Source organism: Pygocentrus nattereri, chromosome 25, assembly GCF_015220715.1.
Source record: "Pygocentrus nattereri isolate fPygNat1 chromosome 25, fPygNat1.pri, whole genome shotgun sequence".
In the NCBI taxonomy this organism is placed as follows: domain Eukaryota; kingdom Metazoa; phylum Chordata; class Actinopteri; order Characiformes; family Serrasalmidae; genus Pygocentrus; species Pygocentrus nattereri.
In genome coordinates, this window is record NC_051235.1 from 18,923,337 (window position 1) to 18,938,581 (window position 15,245).

At 40.5% G+C, this 15,245-nt stretch overlaps 1 protein-coding gene across 1 annotated transcript in view; it reads right to left on the reverse strand.

Moving 5' to 3' along the window:
* Nucleotides 1-972: 972 nt before the first annotated feature.
* Nucleotides 973-15,245, reverse strand: part of slc9a5 (solute carrier family 9 member A5) — a 46,895-nt gene continuing 32,622 nt past the window's right edge. The window contains exons 8-16 of the mRNA XM_017706166.2: nucleotides 12,086-12,175; nucleotides 10,399-10,469; nucleotides 9,431-9,557; nucleotides 6,162-6,253; nucleotides 5,893-6,019; nucleotides 4,898-5,047; nucleotides 3,571-3,643; nucleotides 3,195-3,326; nucleotides 973-2,052 (exon numbers count right to left, since the gene is read on the reverse strand). Of these exons, the coding sequence (XP_017561655.1) occupies nucleotides 1,532-2,052; nucleotides 3,195-3,326; nucleotides 3,571-3,643; nucleotides 4,898-5,047; nucleotides 5,893-6,019; nucleotides 6,162-6,253; nucleotides 9,431-9,557; nucleotides 10,399-10,469; nucleotides 12,086-12,175 (1,383 nt within the window). The 3' untranslated portion in view covers nucleotides 973-1,531. The remainder of the gene's footprint in view (nucleotides 2,053-3,194; nucleotides 3,327-3,570; nucleotides 3,644-4,897; nucleotides 5,048-5,892; nucleotides 6,020-6,161; nucleotides 6,254-9,430; nucleotides 9,558-10,398; nucleotides 10,470-12,085; nucleotides 12,176-15,245) is intronic.

Here is a 15,245-nt window from a genome sequence, read left to right on the forward strand (position 1 = left end):
ATTCCCTTAAACATACTCCCAAACCTTGTGGAAAGCCTTTCCAAGAAGAGCTGAAGCTGTTATAGCTGCAAAGGGTGGCGATATTATATTAAACCCTATGGATTAAGAATGGGATCTCACTCAATTTTATATGCTTGTGGCTTGTGAAGGCAGATGAACAAATACTTTTGGCAATATAGTGTAAATATACGTATATGTATGTGTGTGTGTATATATATATATATATATATATATATACACACACACATATATAGTGTATGATTTTAGTGGTGATGTCCAAAATAACAATGTTATACTTTGAATTACATATCAACATGTGTACAGTTTGTGATTGACCCATAAATAAGATGCACAAAATAAAATTCCACTTCAGCAGGTACAAGGAGATAAAAAGGTAAAATAAATAAAGCTGAAATTACATAGGACAAGCCTACTTGTGCCAGCTAAAACAAAAGCAAAAATTAAGCTAAAAGAAAAAAAACAAGACTATATTTGCAAAGGCAAAAATGTCAGCTTAGTGAGGTATCTCAAAAGAGAAATTCGATCTTGCACACAGCAAGCGTTTCTGATTAGATGCACAGATACTGTAACCCCCCATGACTATCATTGTGAACTGTATGTCAGCTCATAACTACTCATGTGTTAAAGAGATCATACTGCCTTAATGATGCGTATCTACGTCTGTGGTGCCTATGAGCGTGTATGTATATCCAGAGCTGATACATGCAGTGTTGACAACATTATTGAGCCAGCTGGCATTGTGCCTGCTATTAAATAAGACAGCAGAGACTTGGAGACCGGTCACGTGGAGTGCTGGTTCCTTTTGGTCTCCGTGCAGAGCTGGGAGAGAATGGGCTGCTTTTTCAACCAAGGCTCCCTCAGAAAATGGAATTTGGACTCTAACAGGGAGGCTTGGCTGCACTGAATGCCCCTTAGTCTCTTGCTTTTGTTTTGTTTTTGGATGGATGGACCAAGTTGAAGAATAATGTTAAGCAGTTAAGCAGTTAAGCCACTGCCATTTAGCAATTGGACATTTTGCCAGTTTTTCTTTATTTTTTTTTTCTTTTGTAAGGTTTAGAGGGCTTGGCTGTTAAATGAAAGCCTTGTTTAACAGACACACCCAAAGGGCCCTGGACATGTAGTCTAGACAGATATATTGTAGAAGTGTAATATCTTGACGTGCATTTACATTGTAGTATATAAAACAGGGCATTTAATTCAAACAAAAAAAGAAAAAAATACATGAAAATTGGAACGGTTTTCCCATGTAAGTGGAACTGCCCTGTCCATACAGTTTCCAAGACCGTAGCTGCTGCCAGTTTTACTTATTAAAGTCCCATTAAACTACAGAGTTTTAACTTTCCTACACACCACTGCTGACCTTTTTTAAGTATGCAATATTTTTAAGGTGTAAAAATATAAATTGAGTGGGAAACACCTAAGGCTATCAAGTGAGCCTAGGAGGAACGAGTCATGAAGGACCTGAAAAAGACAGAAAGGAAGAAATACAGAGAAAGAAAGCTAGAAATTTCTACAGCTGTGTTGGTCCTCTGCTATGCGGCTCGCTGCCTGATGGTGGCGTCGTTACCAGGCTCCTCAGATACACACACGGGTTCCTCCTTCTCCCAGGAGGCACTGCACCAGATGGTGGAGGAGGCGGTGGCCTCAAGGATGGCATAAGAGGCTGCATTTCCTGCTGCTGCTGAGAAAGGGCACTCTCCTCCTCTTCTTCTTTGCCCCCAGGGAACTGGAACTGGCCTGGAACAGGAGGGGGTGGCGGTGGAGGCCGTGGAGGTCCGCTCAGCCTGTAGAGGGCGCTGACCCGTGGGTGCTGAGGCTCCTGAGGAACGGGAGGAGAGGCCAGACTCTCCAGGGAGGAGATGCTCTGGTTCCAGGCCTGCTGCAGGTCTATGGGGATAATCTTAGTGGCCTCTACAGACACGCAAGGAGGAAGTGTACCAATGCCTCCCTTCCACGGGAGGTTCTTCTCTCCACAAGTGGGAGATGGAGGGGCCACAGATGGGCTCTGACACACCTCCAAAGCAGCAGGGACTGTAGAGGAATAAACCATAAGAAATAGAATGGATTTTTTTCTAGTAAATCAGCCAAAACATGTCTGGGGTCTGGAATTTGATTCCTTACACTGGAACAACACTCTTGCTTTAAACCATGTTGCCAATGGAAAATCTAATTTATGCAAATAAAGTCAGCTAAGACATTTTTGGTGTCCACATTTTGCTTCTATAGTTTTAACGTTAAGCTATGAAGCTGACATTGCTAACAAACACCAGAAGTCAATAATCACCCAAATGTTTTTCATAAATACATCCCCCAAACTTTCCTCAATGCCCTCATACTGCTTCCAGGTCATCATTAAAGTCACACAAACTTTCGATTTAGGTCATAGTATGACTGAGAACTACAAAAATGAACGTGACTTCACTCCACTGGGGGCAGTCTTGTCTTGAATTCTGTCTCCTCTTCACATGTACAACATCACTTAACATGCCTGAGTGTGTCTCTTAACTTTGAGTGCATTGAGAGGAGTTTGCAAATGTATTTATGAAAAAGATTTGGGTGACTATTGACTTCTAGTGTTTATTAGCCTATAAACTAAAAAAGCTAAATCCCAATATCAAACATGTCTAGGGCGACTGACTACATCGAAAGTACATGGAAAATAAGACTTTTCAAAACATCTCAAATACAAATAATATGCAGTTTCTGACACTGTACAGCAGCAGTGGGTAACTCTAGTCTTTTAGGGCTGGATTGGTGTGCAAGAGCAGTGGAATTCACCAATCTGTGCTTTTGTCCATTTTGTCCATTACACTGTTTAGTGCAAGTGTGTAATGTTTTGCACAATACTAATTAGTGGGTATAAGCTTCCATTGTATGTTAAGCTTCAGTAGCTAGCGAACTTGAAGAAGCAAAATCTGGACAACAGACATGTCTTGGCTAGTCAGTTCCATCTGAGGTAAGGAACAAATGGTGTAAATTCGATTTTTTGCTATTTTATTTCACTTAAATTGACTTTATCCATGTGAAGCAAAGAAGAAACAAAAGGTTTCTTTTCAGTAAGGAGAAAAATATCCTATCTATTGGGTTTGTTTCTGTACACTCATGTCATCATTTAACAAAGGTAGAAATGCTATGAGACTATATTGTTATGTTTTCAGGCCTTCCTCCATTACCTGATTTGGGTCTCTCCTTTGGTGTTTCCGAACCTTTGCGGGCCACAAAGGTGATCCCAACATCCTCATCTTTGTCTGGCTCTGAACGCTCTCCCTTATTCTCCTCAGACTCCAGTGGAACTATTATGGGGTCTGCAGACACATACATACAAACTGCATTACCTATAATGCACTCACTTTCTATATAATCTACACTTAGTTCCCCTGATTAAAGTTACATACTTACGCTATTCCAGAGACCCACTCAAACCCTAAGCTAAAATATACAACAGCAACAGAACAAGGACAACATATAAAAGTGCAAATTTACCACTTTTATCACCCCTATTAGATGTAAAAAATTATAATAAAGCTTTCCTGTAACCTTATGGCTCACCTTTGTCTTGCCAGCTGACATTTCTCCTGGGTTTATCATTGGCATCTTGCTCTTTGGCATCTGAGCCTTTTCGCTGTAAAAGTATGAAGTGTTTTTAAGTGGCACATCTGTGAATAGGCATTACATAAGAGACAAAGGATGGATAATTTTCAAAGCCATCAATAAATATACAGCAAGGATTATGGTAGGTTTTAAAACTAAGATGTAAAAATTGATTTCTGTAATTTAAATTTAAAATGTTTTACTTGGAAACTACTAAAGGTTATAGCGAACACAGTGTAAAAATAATTTGTATGATACTATTATTGACTACTGTATTAATTATTCAGCAATGTTTGAAAAAATCCCAATAGTGACATAATAAAACACTGCTTAAAAATGATCAGACCGTAAAACTGCCTGGATGGACATTCTACTGAGCACACTTGATTGACATCTTTCAGTCCAAGACTCCCAGCCTGCTGTGCCACTCATACAAAACTAAACACAATAGTGCAAGCAGGGAGAAATTCCTATACAGGTGGGGTTATAGACTACTCTGCTCTGTCAGTGTCTCACTATAAACTTTACCCAGCTTTTATGTGGCGACATCATAAAGAAAGTAAAGTTCTTATTTACTTTATGTGCATCCAGGGTATGCTGGCATGGTAAGTTGGACAATGGACTGATGGAAGACACTCAAACAGACAGCTTAGTTATGCTTGCTAGGTTAGCTTTCACTTGGTTGTTAGCTTCTGCTCACTAGGTGTATCCAGCTCAATCAAAGTTCTGTGAAAGCTGTGTGGACAGGACAAAGCCTTCTGACTGGTAATGTTTATGCAAGCTTTACTTAAGATTAGGACCATCCAGTTCCTACCAAAGGGGGACAAATTTGACAAAACATACTGGCCATTTAGTGAACACTAGATAGTTCTTCAAAAGACATCATTTGTACATGCATTTTTATGCCCACATACAGTAGATTAATCTAATTTGGTCAGAAAACGTGAATTTTGATTTCTCTGGGTCCTAAATTTACCCCAGTGTGACATGCATATCTTGCCGAGTGATCGGCATATCTTCATGTCTTTCTCTCTTTCCCATTTAGCCTTCACAGAGACATTCCATGTGACAGAGCATCATCAATCAGTCTAAATGTGACACAAAGTCATATACAGACTTGTCACACACAACGTGTCCTTGCCCAGTTGACACACACACACACACACCCTTCCCTCTTTAACACCAGCTCAGCCTGTGTCATGCCCAACCTCAGCTGTGTGTTTGTGGGTTTGACCCTGGAGGTTAAGAGCAGAAGCAGCTGGCTGAGGTGGAGCTGAGCTCTTGCCTTTTTCTGGCTGCGGTCCTTCTTGTGCCGTTTGTAGTGAGTGGATTTGAAGGACTCCAGGCGGTTGCGCATATTTCTCTGGAACACCTCCCGCTCCTGCCTTTCCTGATCCCCAACTGTCATAAAGTGCCGGCTGTAGTGTGACTGATACTGCAAGAGGAGACGGAGGACAGTGATTAAACTTGGTCTATGTTGTGCTAAGTACTAGGGAAGTAAATCTCTGGTCTCTGAGCTATTCAATTTGTTTCTTTAGGAAACACAATTATTTACAAAGTGCATGAAAGATGATAATTATTTTATCCACCAACTTAGTCTCTGTTGTCAGAACAAAACCTTGCATCTCCAAAATGGGATCTTTACACAAGAAGGAAAAAACACAATTCACTTCTAATGTAAGTCAATGGAACCAGACTTTTTTCCAAGCAATTCTGGGCTGTTTCTTTTGGTACATTCATCGCAAGTTACAGAGCTCAAAGTACATGACAGAGGTAGTAACTCTCTCCCATAGAACCCACAGCTGCCTGAAACACCTTGTTGGAATTCTAGCCCTTTTCCTTTGTAACAAGATGATGTAATCTAATAAAACAATCCTTAGGCCAGGAGGAGTACAGAGATGTACAGTAGAAATGTGCCACCAAATATCAAATTTAAGCATCTGTTTGATGCAGACCTTTCTTTAAGCAAATTCCAATACGATTCTGATGTTATTGGGCTCTAAGTTTTTTCTTAAATTAGTTCTAGAGAACGGTCGTAAGAAAAAGTCTACACCAGCTTTGTGATGTTTTCTTAAACCTCAGAACTGTCTGCGCCTTTGTGCTCTTGAGTGTGTGTAGATTCTGTTCTTATGTAAGAACAAATCCCAAAAAAGAAAACATTGGTGCATGACAGAATATTTGTGAAAACTGCATGAGTGGAGTTTAAGAACAATTTTTTCTTAAGAAGTTGGTGAATGAGGCCCATTGTGTATCCCTATTTTTGTGTATCTGTGTGTGTACCCGTCTCCTAGGCTTGTAGAGGTTTCCAGCCAACACGTGATGTGTCTCTGTTTCCTCTTCTACCTTTGCTCCAGGGTTTGTGTCAATCACCTGAAGGTCCAGACACACTCCACTGCCATTCTCTCTCCTGTAAACACAACAAATCAATGATGTCATTGCTTATAAACAGATGACAACCTACAGGAAATTTTGCAGTTTATTTACTGTCCCATCCTACATCCATCTGTACAGCATATGGACACACATAAACAAACTGAGTCTGAACTTACAGGTAGTTGGTAACATTGGTAACCTCAGGGAAGGATGTTCTGCTAGCCATAGAGGGCAGCGAGAGTCGGGCAGAAGTCAAAATGTTCCCACCCTGACAGACAGAGAGGACGTAAGAAGTCACTGGCTATTTTTCACAGTGAGTGAATGCGTGTGTGTGTGTACAGACATGTGCTTGCATGTGGTCTCCATTTAGAGTTCAAGGCTCTCAAGCCTATTCATTGTCCTTTGTAGAACTGGACTGATCTCTGTGATAATGGACCTCTCAGGCAGGCAATAATATGGGACCTGCGTCTGCACCTTACTCATTACACACATACACACACAGTTCTGGCATATGGCTGGGTAATCACTCTAGACATGGCTAATCATGGTGGTTTAAACCACTGCATATGTCCGTACTGTCTCTCAGCACTCTGCGGTCTACAGAAATGAAACACATTCAGAAAGCAGAAATGAAAACATCTCAGATAACAATGTCAAACAGACTGAGATCCAGTGATATTGAAACAGAAGAAAATGCTTGCTGTAAGGCATAAATGAGTCCTTCATGAGCAAACAAGCTCCTAGTTATTTTGATCCAGTGGAAATATACATAAAGAACACATTGTTTATGATACTTCAACATGCTGTCAGAAACTGCAAGTGTAGACAAAGAGAATTTCCAAAAAAATGTTCAATAATAATTTCCAAAAACCCATCAAATCCTTCCTACTTGGTCACAGAAAACATTTTAAATTCTGTTTTCTCTCTCATTCTGTGGGTGGTCAGGGAGAAAGAAGACCATCCGTGTTTCTAATATTAAACTAAACAACTCCACTCAGGAAGCTGAGTGCGATGAAACTCAAGGCTAAAGGAAATGACATTCTTCAACCTCTTTAGCACTGGGTGATAATTTCAGTGGATGCACCCGCAGAATGTTCCAGAAACCTATTAGATCCACCACTGTTTGCTTAGCCTGAGCTCGGGGTACTGTGTTTTATTTGATTCATACATAATATGGCTAAAGGTATGTAGACACCTGACCATTACACCAATATGAGCTTGTTGGACATCCAAAAACCATATCCATTAATATGAAGTTGCCCCCCAGTTTGTGGCTATAACTCTTTTGGGAAGCATTTCCACAAGATTTTGGAGTGTGTCTGTGGGAATTTGTACCTTCAGTCAAAAGAGCACTGATGCAGGACAAAAATGTCTGGCTCACAATTGAGGTTCCAGTTCTTTTTAAAGGTGTTCAGTGGGGTTGAGGTCAGGCCTTTGCACAGCCTCTGGAGTTCCTTCACAACAATCATCAAGTCCATCATCCACAACCATCTGGTTAGGTTCCTCCTAACAATAATGAGCCAAACTCATAATCAGGACATGAGAGAGGATCACTGGATGTAGTCTGCCAATGCTTCAAGACATCAACAACAGCAGGGTGATGAAGTGTGCTGGCAGAGGACCCCTCTCATCCTGGACGTCAACTCTTTCAGCCGCTTCTCTCTGGCAGAAGATTCATGGCCAGCACAACCAGACATGCTAACAGCTGTTTTTCCTTCTTTTTTTTTCAGATATCCATGAGATATATCATGTGCACATCTCCTGAGCTCAATTAACTTTTGCTGTTTGTTTATTATTATAATTCATTCTATGTTCTATTAATTAACTTTGGCCTTAGTTTAATACTTGTTACTAGACTATGTGCTGTCTGGTCTGTTTCGTTACATGTTTAATTCCATGGCCGGAGGAACATGTGTGTACTGACCAAGACAAATTTCTTGTGTGTGTAACATACTTGGCAAAATAAAGTAATTCTGATTCTGATTTCTTCTGATTCTGTCTTCTCTGTGTGTTCCTCCCATGCAGTCAGGTGAATTAGAGATGCTAAAGTGCCCTAGGTGTGAGTGTATGTGTGTGTGTGTGACTGTATCTGTATGAACTGTAATGATTCAATAGAGGAGATCTCTTGGTGAGCAGAGAGCAAAGAAGTAAAAAAGATCACTCACAACCGTCAACCTAGTTCATAAACTGTTCATTACAACACAGACAGTGCAGTTTACATTACAGAGATCAAATGTTTCAGGTAAAAGGTATCAGGTAAAAGAGACTGTCCAACTGTCTGAATATGAGTCCTGCTTTCTCTCTCTGTCTCCTGAGTCTCCTGATGTAATTCAGTCCTCTCAGGGGATTAATACAAATCTGAATACAAGCATTCACACTGATTATCACCCTCCTGGGGCCTCCACCTCTCTCTCTCTCTCTCTCTCTCTCTCTCTCTCTCTCTCTCTCTCTCTGATGTCAGTGTGGTTGATCAGTATCTTTGGTGTGGCTGTGTTCAGGTAGCAAAGGCTTGTAGTGAGCCAGAGCTGGCAGAGACACTTCGGCGTCAGTGCGGACAACAAAGAAGGGGATTATCCTCTTTTTTATGAAGCCAGAGAGAGAGAGAGAGGTCTCAGAGTCTCTGTTCATCTCTTTAGAGCACGAGAGAGAGAACAGGTTCTCAGAGCCGTTTGCTCCTCAACAGAGCCAGAAAGACCAAAGAGATCTAAGAACTAGTAATTTCACCTGTCTATGAAGCCCAAAAGTGAGAGCTCAGAAGTTTCTCTACACATAGAGAGAGAACAGGGCATCCTCTCCAGAACAAGAGCCACTTAGAGGCTCACATTCTCCTCTATGTCTGGGCTTAAAGTATTTTTGTTGGAGTTAACACATTAGAAAGACACTAGTCTAGACATTACTAATTCACACAGAGCATATGGCAAATGACATTATGCTCTATTCCTAAAGCCTGCCAGAGTTAGGCAGCCTCTAGGAGAACATTGCACTTTAACAGATCTGCTCACATATTAATCCAGAGTTTCACAAGCCATGTTAAAAAAGGAGAAGGGTGAGAACAGTTCAGTAACTTGAACAGACACTGGCAGAGCAGAGAGGACAGCAGCTGATTTGCTGAGGTGCAGCACCACCCAGTGGTCACAACCCAATGTGCAATTTTCCACATTACTGGGCAAGTCATTATCAAGTCCACAGTAGAATTGCTGCCATAAGCTTTAAACAAGCACAGACACAAGTGAACAAATACACAAAAAAATAAAATAACAAGCAACCACATAAACAAGCAAAGTTAACAAATAACAAGCCAAACAAACCCCAAACTATTAACCTTTAACTTCCCCTGCACAGGCTTTGCACCAGAACACTTCACAAGATGCATACATATAATTTCAGTAATACCCTGGACAAAACAGCAAACTTTTCTAATGAAAAACACTGCTAGAATCTTTACCTGATCAATAACACTGATGGCATCTCTGATGTTGATTTTCTGATAGGCCTCCCAGAGTTCGCTTTTGTGATATACAGATTTTCGCAACAGCAACTTACTCAGATAGTTCTTGTCAAACTGCTCCCACCTGCAGAAAATACATGACAAATTCAGAACAGCTACGATCACTGACTACACAGGTAAACAGACTTTTTATGACATGAATGTGTAATATATTCACATATACACAAACATGAGAACACTAACACATAAAATCACTATTTGTTGTATTAATATTATTTGCATGTAGTCAAGTGTTAGAGTCTTTTTGACCAAATACATGCTGACTTTTCTCAGGTACCTGAAACACTTGCCCACATATAATCTGAGGCATTTATTATGTTACAAATTTGGACTGATGAAGAACTTCATCAAGGCTGAAATTATGTATCCGACGAATCCATTTCCTAAGATACACTCTCAGAAATAAAGGTAGTAAACTGTCACTGGGGCAGTACCCCTTTTGTCACTGGGGTGGGTACATTTCAGTACCTTTAGTCAGGGAACATAACTGTACCATAATCCATTGAAATTATATTTCTAAGATGTACTGACTCCACACTCCCTGTCTTGTCTTCAGGCTTTTTTGTTCATTTTATTGTTCGGTCTTAAAACATTAGGTTATGAAAAGATACAAATACGTGCCTTGATGAATGAAAAATGTACCTGCACAGAACCTTTATTTCTAACAGTGTTAGTGATGCTGAGATCGTATAAGGGATTAATGTAGGTTCTCAAATTAAATCTCAAAGGTTAAATCAAACAGGAAAAGCAGTGTCTGTTGTTCAGGAATACTACTTACAACTTTTTGTTATTCATTTAAGCTTCAAGATCTTAACTCTCAGGAGAGAAACTGTTTAAACATAACTGAACACAACCTATTTAAAATACATTCAGTATATGAAAAGTCTTATTAAAGTGAAACTGACTTGTCCCTCCAGTGATGGTATCCATTCAGACCAGCAATGTCTTCAATTGCAGCCAGAATATGGTCAAAAGCCTGAGTGAGCGAGGGAGAGAGAAAGGGATATATACAACACATTCTCCATCAATCTGTAGAACCCTTTCATGATGCAAATAACCCTTCAATATTGCAAAGGGTTCTTTGAGAGTTCATGGTTCTATATAGAACCATTTTCTTTACTAAAAAACCCTTGAAGAACCATCTTTTTTAAAGAGTGTACAGAATCTATAGTCTCATCTCATTATTGATCTGAATCAGCTTTAGAATGTCATAGTAACTTAGCGGTTCAGTCAGGTGTGAAGTCTCTGTGTCTTTTTATCCACTGAAGCCTCTCTGTTCTCTGTTCATCAGTGCAGTGATGCTGAAGCCCGCTCTATCTTTAGCTGTGGTTCCAGCATGCTCAGCAGGTCTCTCTAAGCTTGCACACAGGAGGATGCATGACATTCAGAGTGAGAGTGGAGGACGCAGGACCAGCGGGCTTTGAGACCCCCTCCCCTGCATTTCCTACTGAACTGTCAATAGGAAGAGAAGACTTTGTCTTTTTCTCTCTGTGAATGTGCTTATGTATGTGTATGTATGTGTATGAGTGCGTGTGTGTGTGTGTGCGTGTGTGTGTGTATGTGTGTATGAGGGCTAGCAGGGGCCACTCTGGCCAAAAAGAACTCTAATGATTAATTCACTTGGTGGAAAGTCTAACATCAGTCCTGCACAGCTTACCTTTAACTGCAGTTGCTGGTGCTTCCACCACAACAGATAAGAAACAGATATCAACAACAAGGTCAAAACTTACTGAGAGAAAGAGAAAGAGAGAGAGAAAGGCAGAGAGAAAGACAGAGAGATAGACACAGAGACCCAGAGAGTGAGAGAGAAAGAGAGAGAGAGAGAGAGAGAGATAGACACAGAGACCCAGAGAGAGTAAGAGACAGACAGAGACAGACAGAGAGAAAGCACGACAGAGAGACAGACACAGAGAGTGAGAAAGAGAGAGAGAGAGAGAGAGAGAGAGAGACACAGAGACCCAGAGAGAGTAAGAGACAGACAGAGACAGACAGAGAGAAAGCACGACAGAGAGACAGACACAGAGAGTGAGAGAGAGAGAGAGAGAGAGAGAGAGAAAAAGAGAGAGACACAGAGACCCAGAGAGAGTGAGAGACAGACAGAGACAGACAGAGAGAAAGCACGACAGAGACAGACAGAGAGAGAAAGGCAGAGAGAAAGACAGAGAGATAGACACAGAGACCCAGAGAGTGAGAGAGAAAGAGAGAGAGAGAAAGAGAGATAGATAGAGACCCAGAGAGAGTGAGGGAGACAGACAGAGACAGACAGAGAGAAAGCACGACAGAGACAGACAGATAGAAAGAGTGTCAGAAATTGACAGAGACAGACAGACAGACAGAAAGACAGAGAGAAAAATAGACAGAAACAGAAAGACAGACAGTCAGAGAGAGACAGAAAGAAAGCATAATATAAAAATAAATCAATAAATAAATAAACTTTGACTTGAAAAAACAACAGAGACAGACAGACTGACAGAGGGAGAAACAGACATACAGAGATGCAGAAAAACAGGAAGAGAGAGAGAGAGACAGAGATAGACAGGCAGACAGAAAGCACAAGACAGACAGACATCAGTGCTGCATGTATTGACTTACGCGCTCGTGGATCTCCTCATTAATGGTGGGTTTTCTGTTGGTGCTGCGAGGAACCTTTAGCCATTTCACCAGAGGCTTGATGGTCAGACCCTGTGAGACAGAGACAGAAAATCACTCACACAATCAATCCTGACATTTTACTGTGGCACAACAAAATCTGTAAAATGCAGACCTCAATTAAACACGTCCACATTACTTTCACTCAGCCTGTTTGCTCATTTTTTTCTCTGAAGGTCAGAAAATGTTCAGAAATGACATCTGTTCATGCTCTGATGGCTCTGCTTCATGAAATCTACCGGGCAATCCTTCACCAGAAAAGTTGAAATGAATGAAAGCTAGCTAGCATTAGCAAACCAAATCATGCTTTTACCTGTTATCAAGATGGCTAGTAGGGCTGCACAATAAATTGTCTTTGTATCATAATGGTGAAACGAGTTTCCATGGCAAACACAAACACACATGTATACATGGCCTTTATTGAAAAAGCTGTTGAGGTGATCACTAGCTATGCAAGATGATACTAATGCTAGGAATGTGCATGGATACTAGAATACTCAGTTTCAGATGCAAGTAAGAAAGATGGAAAAAAGACCAACAATTCAGTGAAACACAGATTGTGTGTTTTAACAGTGCTCTAAAACGTGTTCGCAAGTCTGCTACTACAAAACACAAGTGCCTTAATGTGAGACCGCTGCCAAGAGAGCACAGCCAAGTATGGTGTAGCCTTTAGGCTAACTAGTATAACTAACTTACTGTAGCTGGTGTTAGTTAGGTCCAGAAACAGTGGGAATATATTTGTCTGACAAGCTAAAATATTGGCACACCATCTACCTGTAAAAAGACAACCAGTCCTCATCAGCATCTGTGCTGAGCTGGTTAGCTCTATTAGATGAAGAGGTAGCCTCCATTATTCACCCAACACGAAAACCTACTGATTTTCCTTGGCTATTTTAAAATAATATATGTCCAGAATTTGTTGAGAGGAGAACTGCTTGTCTTCTGGGTTTGTGGAATGCTAGAGGGCGCTCCCAAATAAGTGCGAAATGAATAGGTTAACGGGCAGCATTTGAGCAAAAACACTGTTGCCCTTAAAGCTCCTGAATGCTACAGTCATCTGTAAATTGGGCTTGCTCCCATTGTGTGGGTAGGATGGCCTTTCCTGTCCCCCATCACCCAGCACAATGCTAGCCAGCACGGCATCTGTTAGCTGATCTGACAGAAGTAGCGTTAGTGTTCTCCTCAAAGTGTGTACAGCTGTATACAGACGCAGTGGCTGGCTTCACATGACTTCATATGAAAAAGCTTGTGTTTGCCTTTGCTCCTTAGCGCTGGTGGTAGCACATGATTGGTGGAGTCCTAAGTAGTGGCTGATCAACTGTTGCGTCTTACTAGGGCTGGGTGATATTGCTAAAAATGTTATCATGATTAAAATGTTTATATCAGTCTACATAGATAATTACAAAAATAATGCAGCTTTAAATCAGCGCTGTAACTAGCATGAACACTTCTTTCTTTCGATTTTGGTACATGGGAATGAACTAATTCTAAAATAACTCTCAGAGTGCTGTAACACAGAGACCACTTAAGCTATAGTTGTGTGGAACAGGCATGATTTAACACTGTTAAAGCTTGTTAGGATAGAAGTGAGCTGGCTCTAGGCCAGTACAGTTACAAGTCACTTATCTAGTCACTCACACTTGGTCACTGGAGAAGAGATCGCCGATCACTCTACTCAAACGGGGAAAGTATAACCCCATAGTTATACATTCTGTTTTACAGCTTAACAGATTTAAAATTTTAGCCTCTTAAAACTGTAAAACACTGGTCATTGTTTCCCACACATACACATTAATGGGTTAAGAACATAAAGTAAAATGACATCACAGCATGTTCCTCTCTTGCCACTGGGTTGTGTCTGGCGCACAGTTCATACGAAAAGCAGTCCTCAAGTCCTGCTTGACGCAGTGAGACAAGACATTGATTGCACTTCTGACTGGCAGATATTTTTGAGTTGGTTGTCCTAGGTGGTGGACAGCCTTAGGCGATAATAGGTTGTTGTTGCAGTTTGACAGGTGATTGTGATGGTGTTTGGTCCGATTCACTTCTCCTGCTGAAAAAACACAGCATGTGTTTCTGACTGACATTCATTTTTGCTCAGTGAGACGTGGGACCAGAATAAGAAGCTTACTGCCATGGGACTGACAGCTAGTGAGAGACGTGAGTATATGGGCATGCACCAGAGAGAGAAATATTTTTAGAGTGATGCAAACACAAATATATATTCATGAATATCATTAATGAATAATAAATATACATTAATAAATATACATTCATTATTGAGCAGGCCAAGAACAATATGTTTAGATACACTGACATACAGTACTATGCAAAAGTCAGAGACCACCCTGTGTTTATATAATATACAGTCAATTCAGTGAATAACTACAAGTTATTAATTTAACAACATCAGAAAAAATGGACAACATGTTTAAGAGAAAAAAACAGAAGCCTAAACAACTAAATATAATTTCACACTTTCAGTTTGTCAATCAAGTGTGTCAATCTTCTGCCGTTACTACATCGTCCATTCTATCCAGAGTTCAGTCTTAGAAGATGGCTGGATTTTCTGCTCCTCACAGTCCAAGTAATCCCAAGCTCATTTAATGATGTTGGGGTCAGGACACTGAGGTGGTCACTATCATTCTGAGAACACAAGCAGCATCTTTGCAAACTTTACAAAGTTTCTTCTTTTTTGTCTATTTCTTTTTCTCAGTAATGCCTTCTTGACAGCTTCATGTCCTTTCAGACTCATAGTGTTGAGTTGTCTTCTCACAGTGGAAGGATGGACAGAAACACCTGTGGATTTTCTCAGATCTGAAGCAAGAGTGAAGATAGATTTTTTTCCTCTCTCTCAAAGATGAACGCTTTAAGTGCTGTATATCTGATAGGGACAGTTTTCTTGGTCTACCAAGTCTTGCACGGTTGTTGAAAGTATTTTCTCTGCATTCTTAAAAGCAATTTTTTGGAACTTTAGTTTTGAAAACTTTTTTTTCTCATTTATTTTCCTTTGACTTTCTCCTTTTTGGTAGTGCATTATGTTAATCTCTCCTCAGAAATATCTCCTGAAAATAACTGTATGTAATGGCTGTTTTGACTTGAA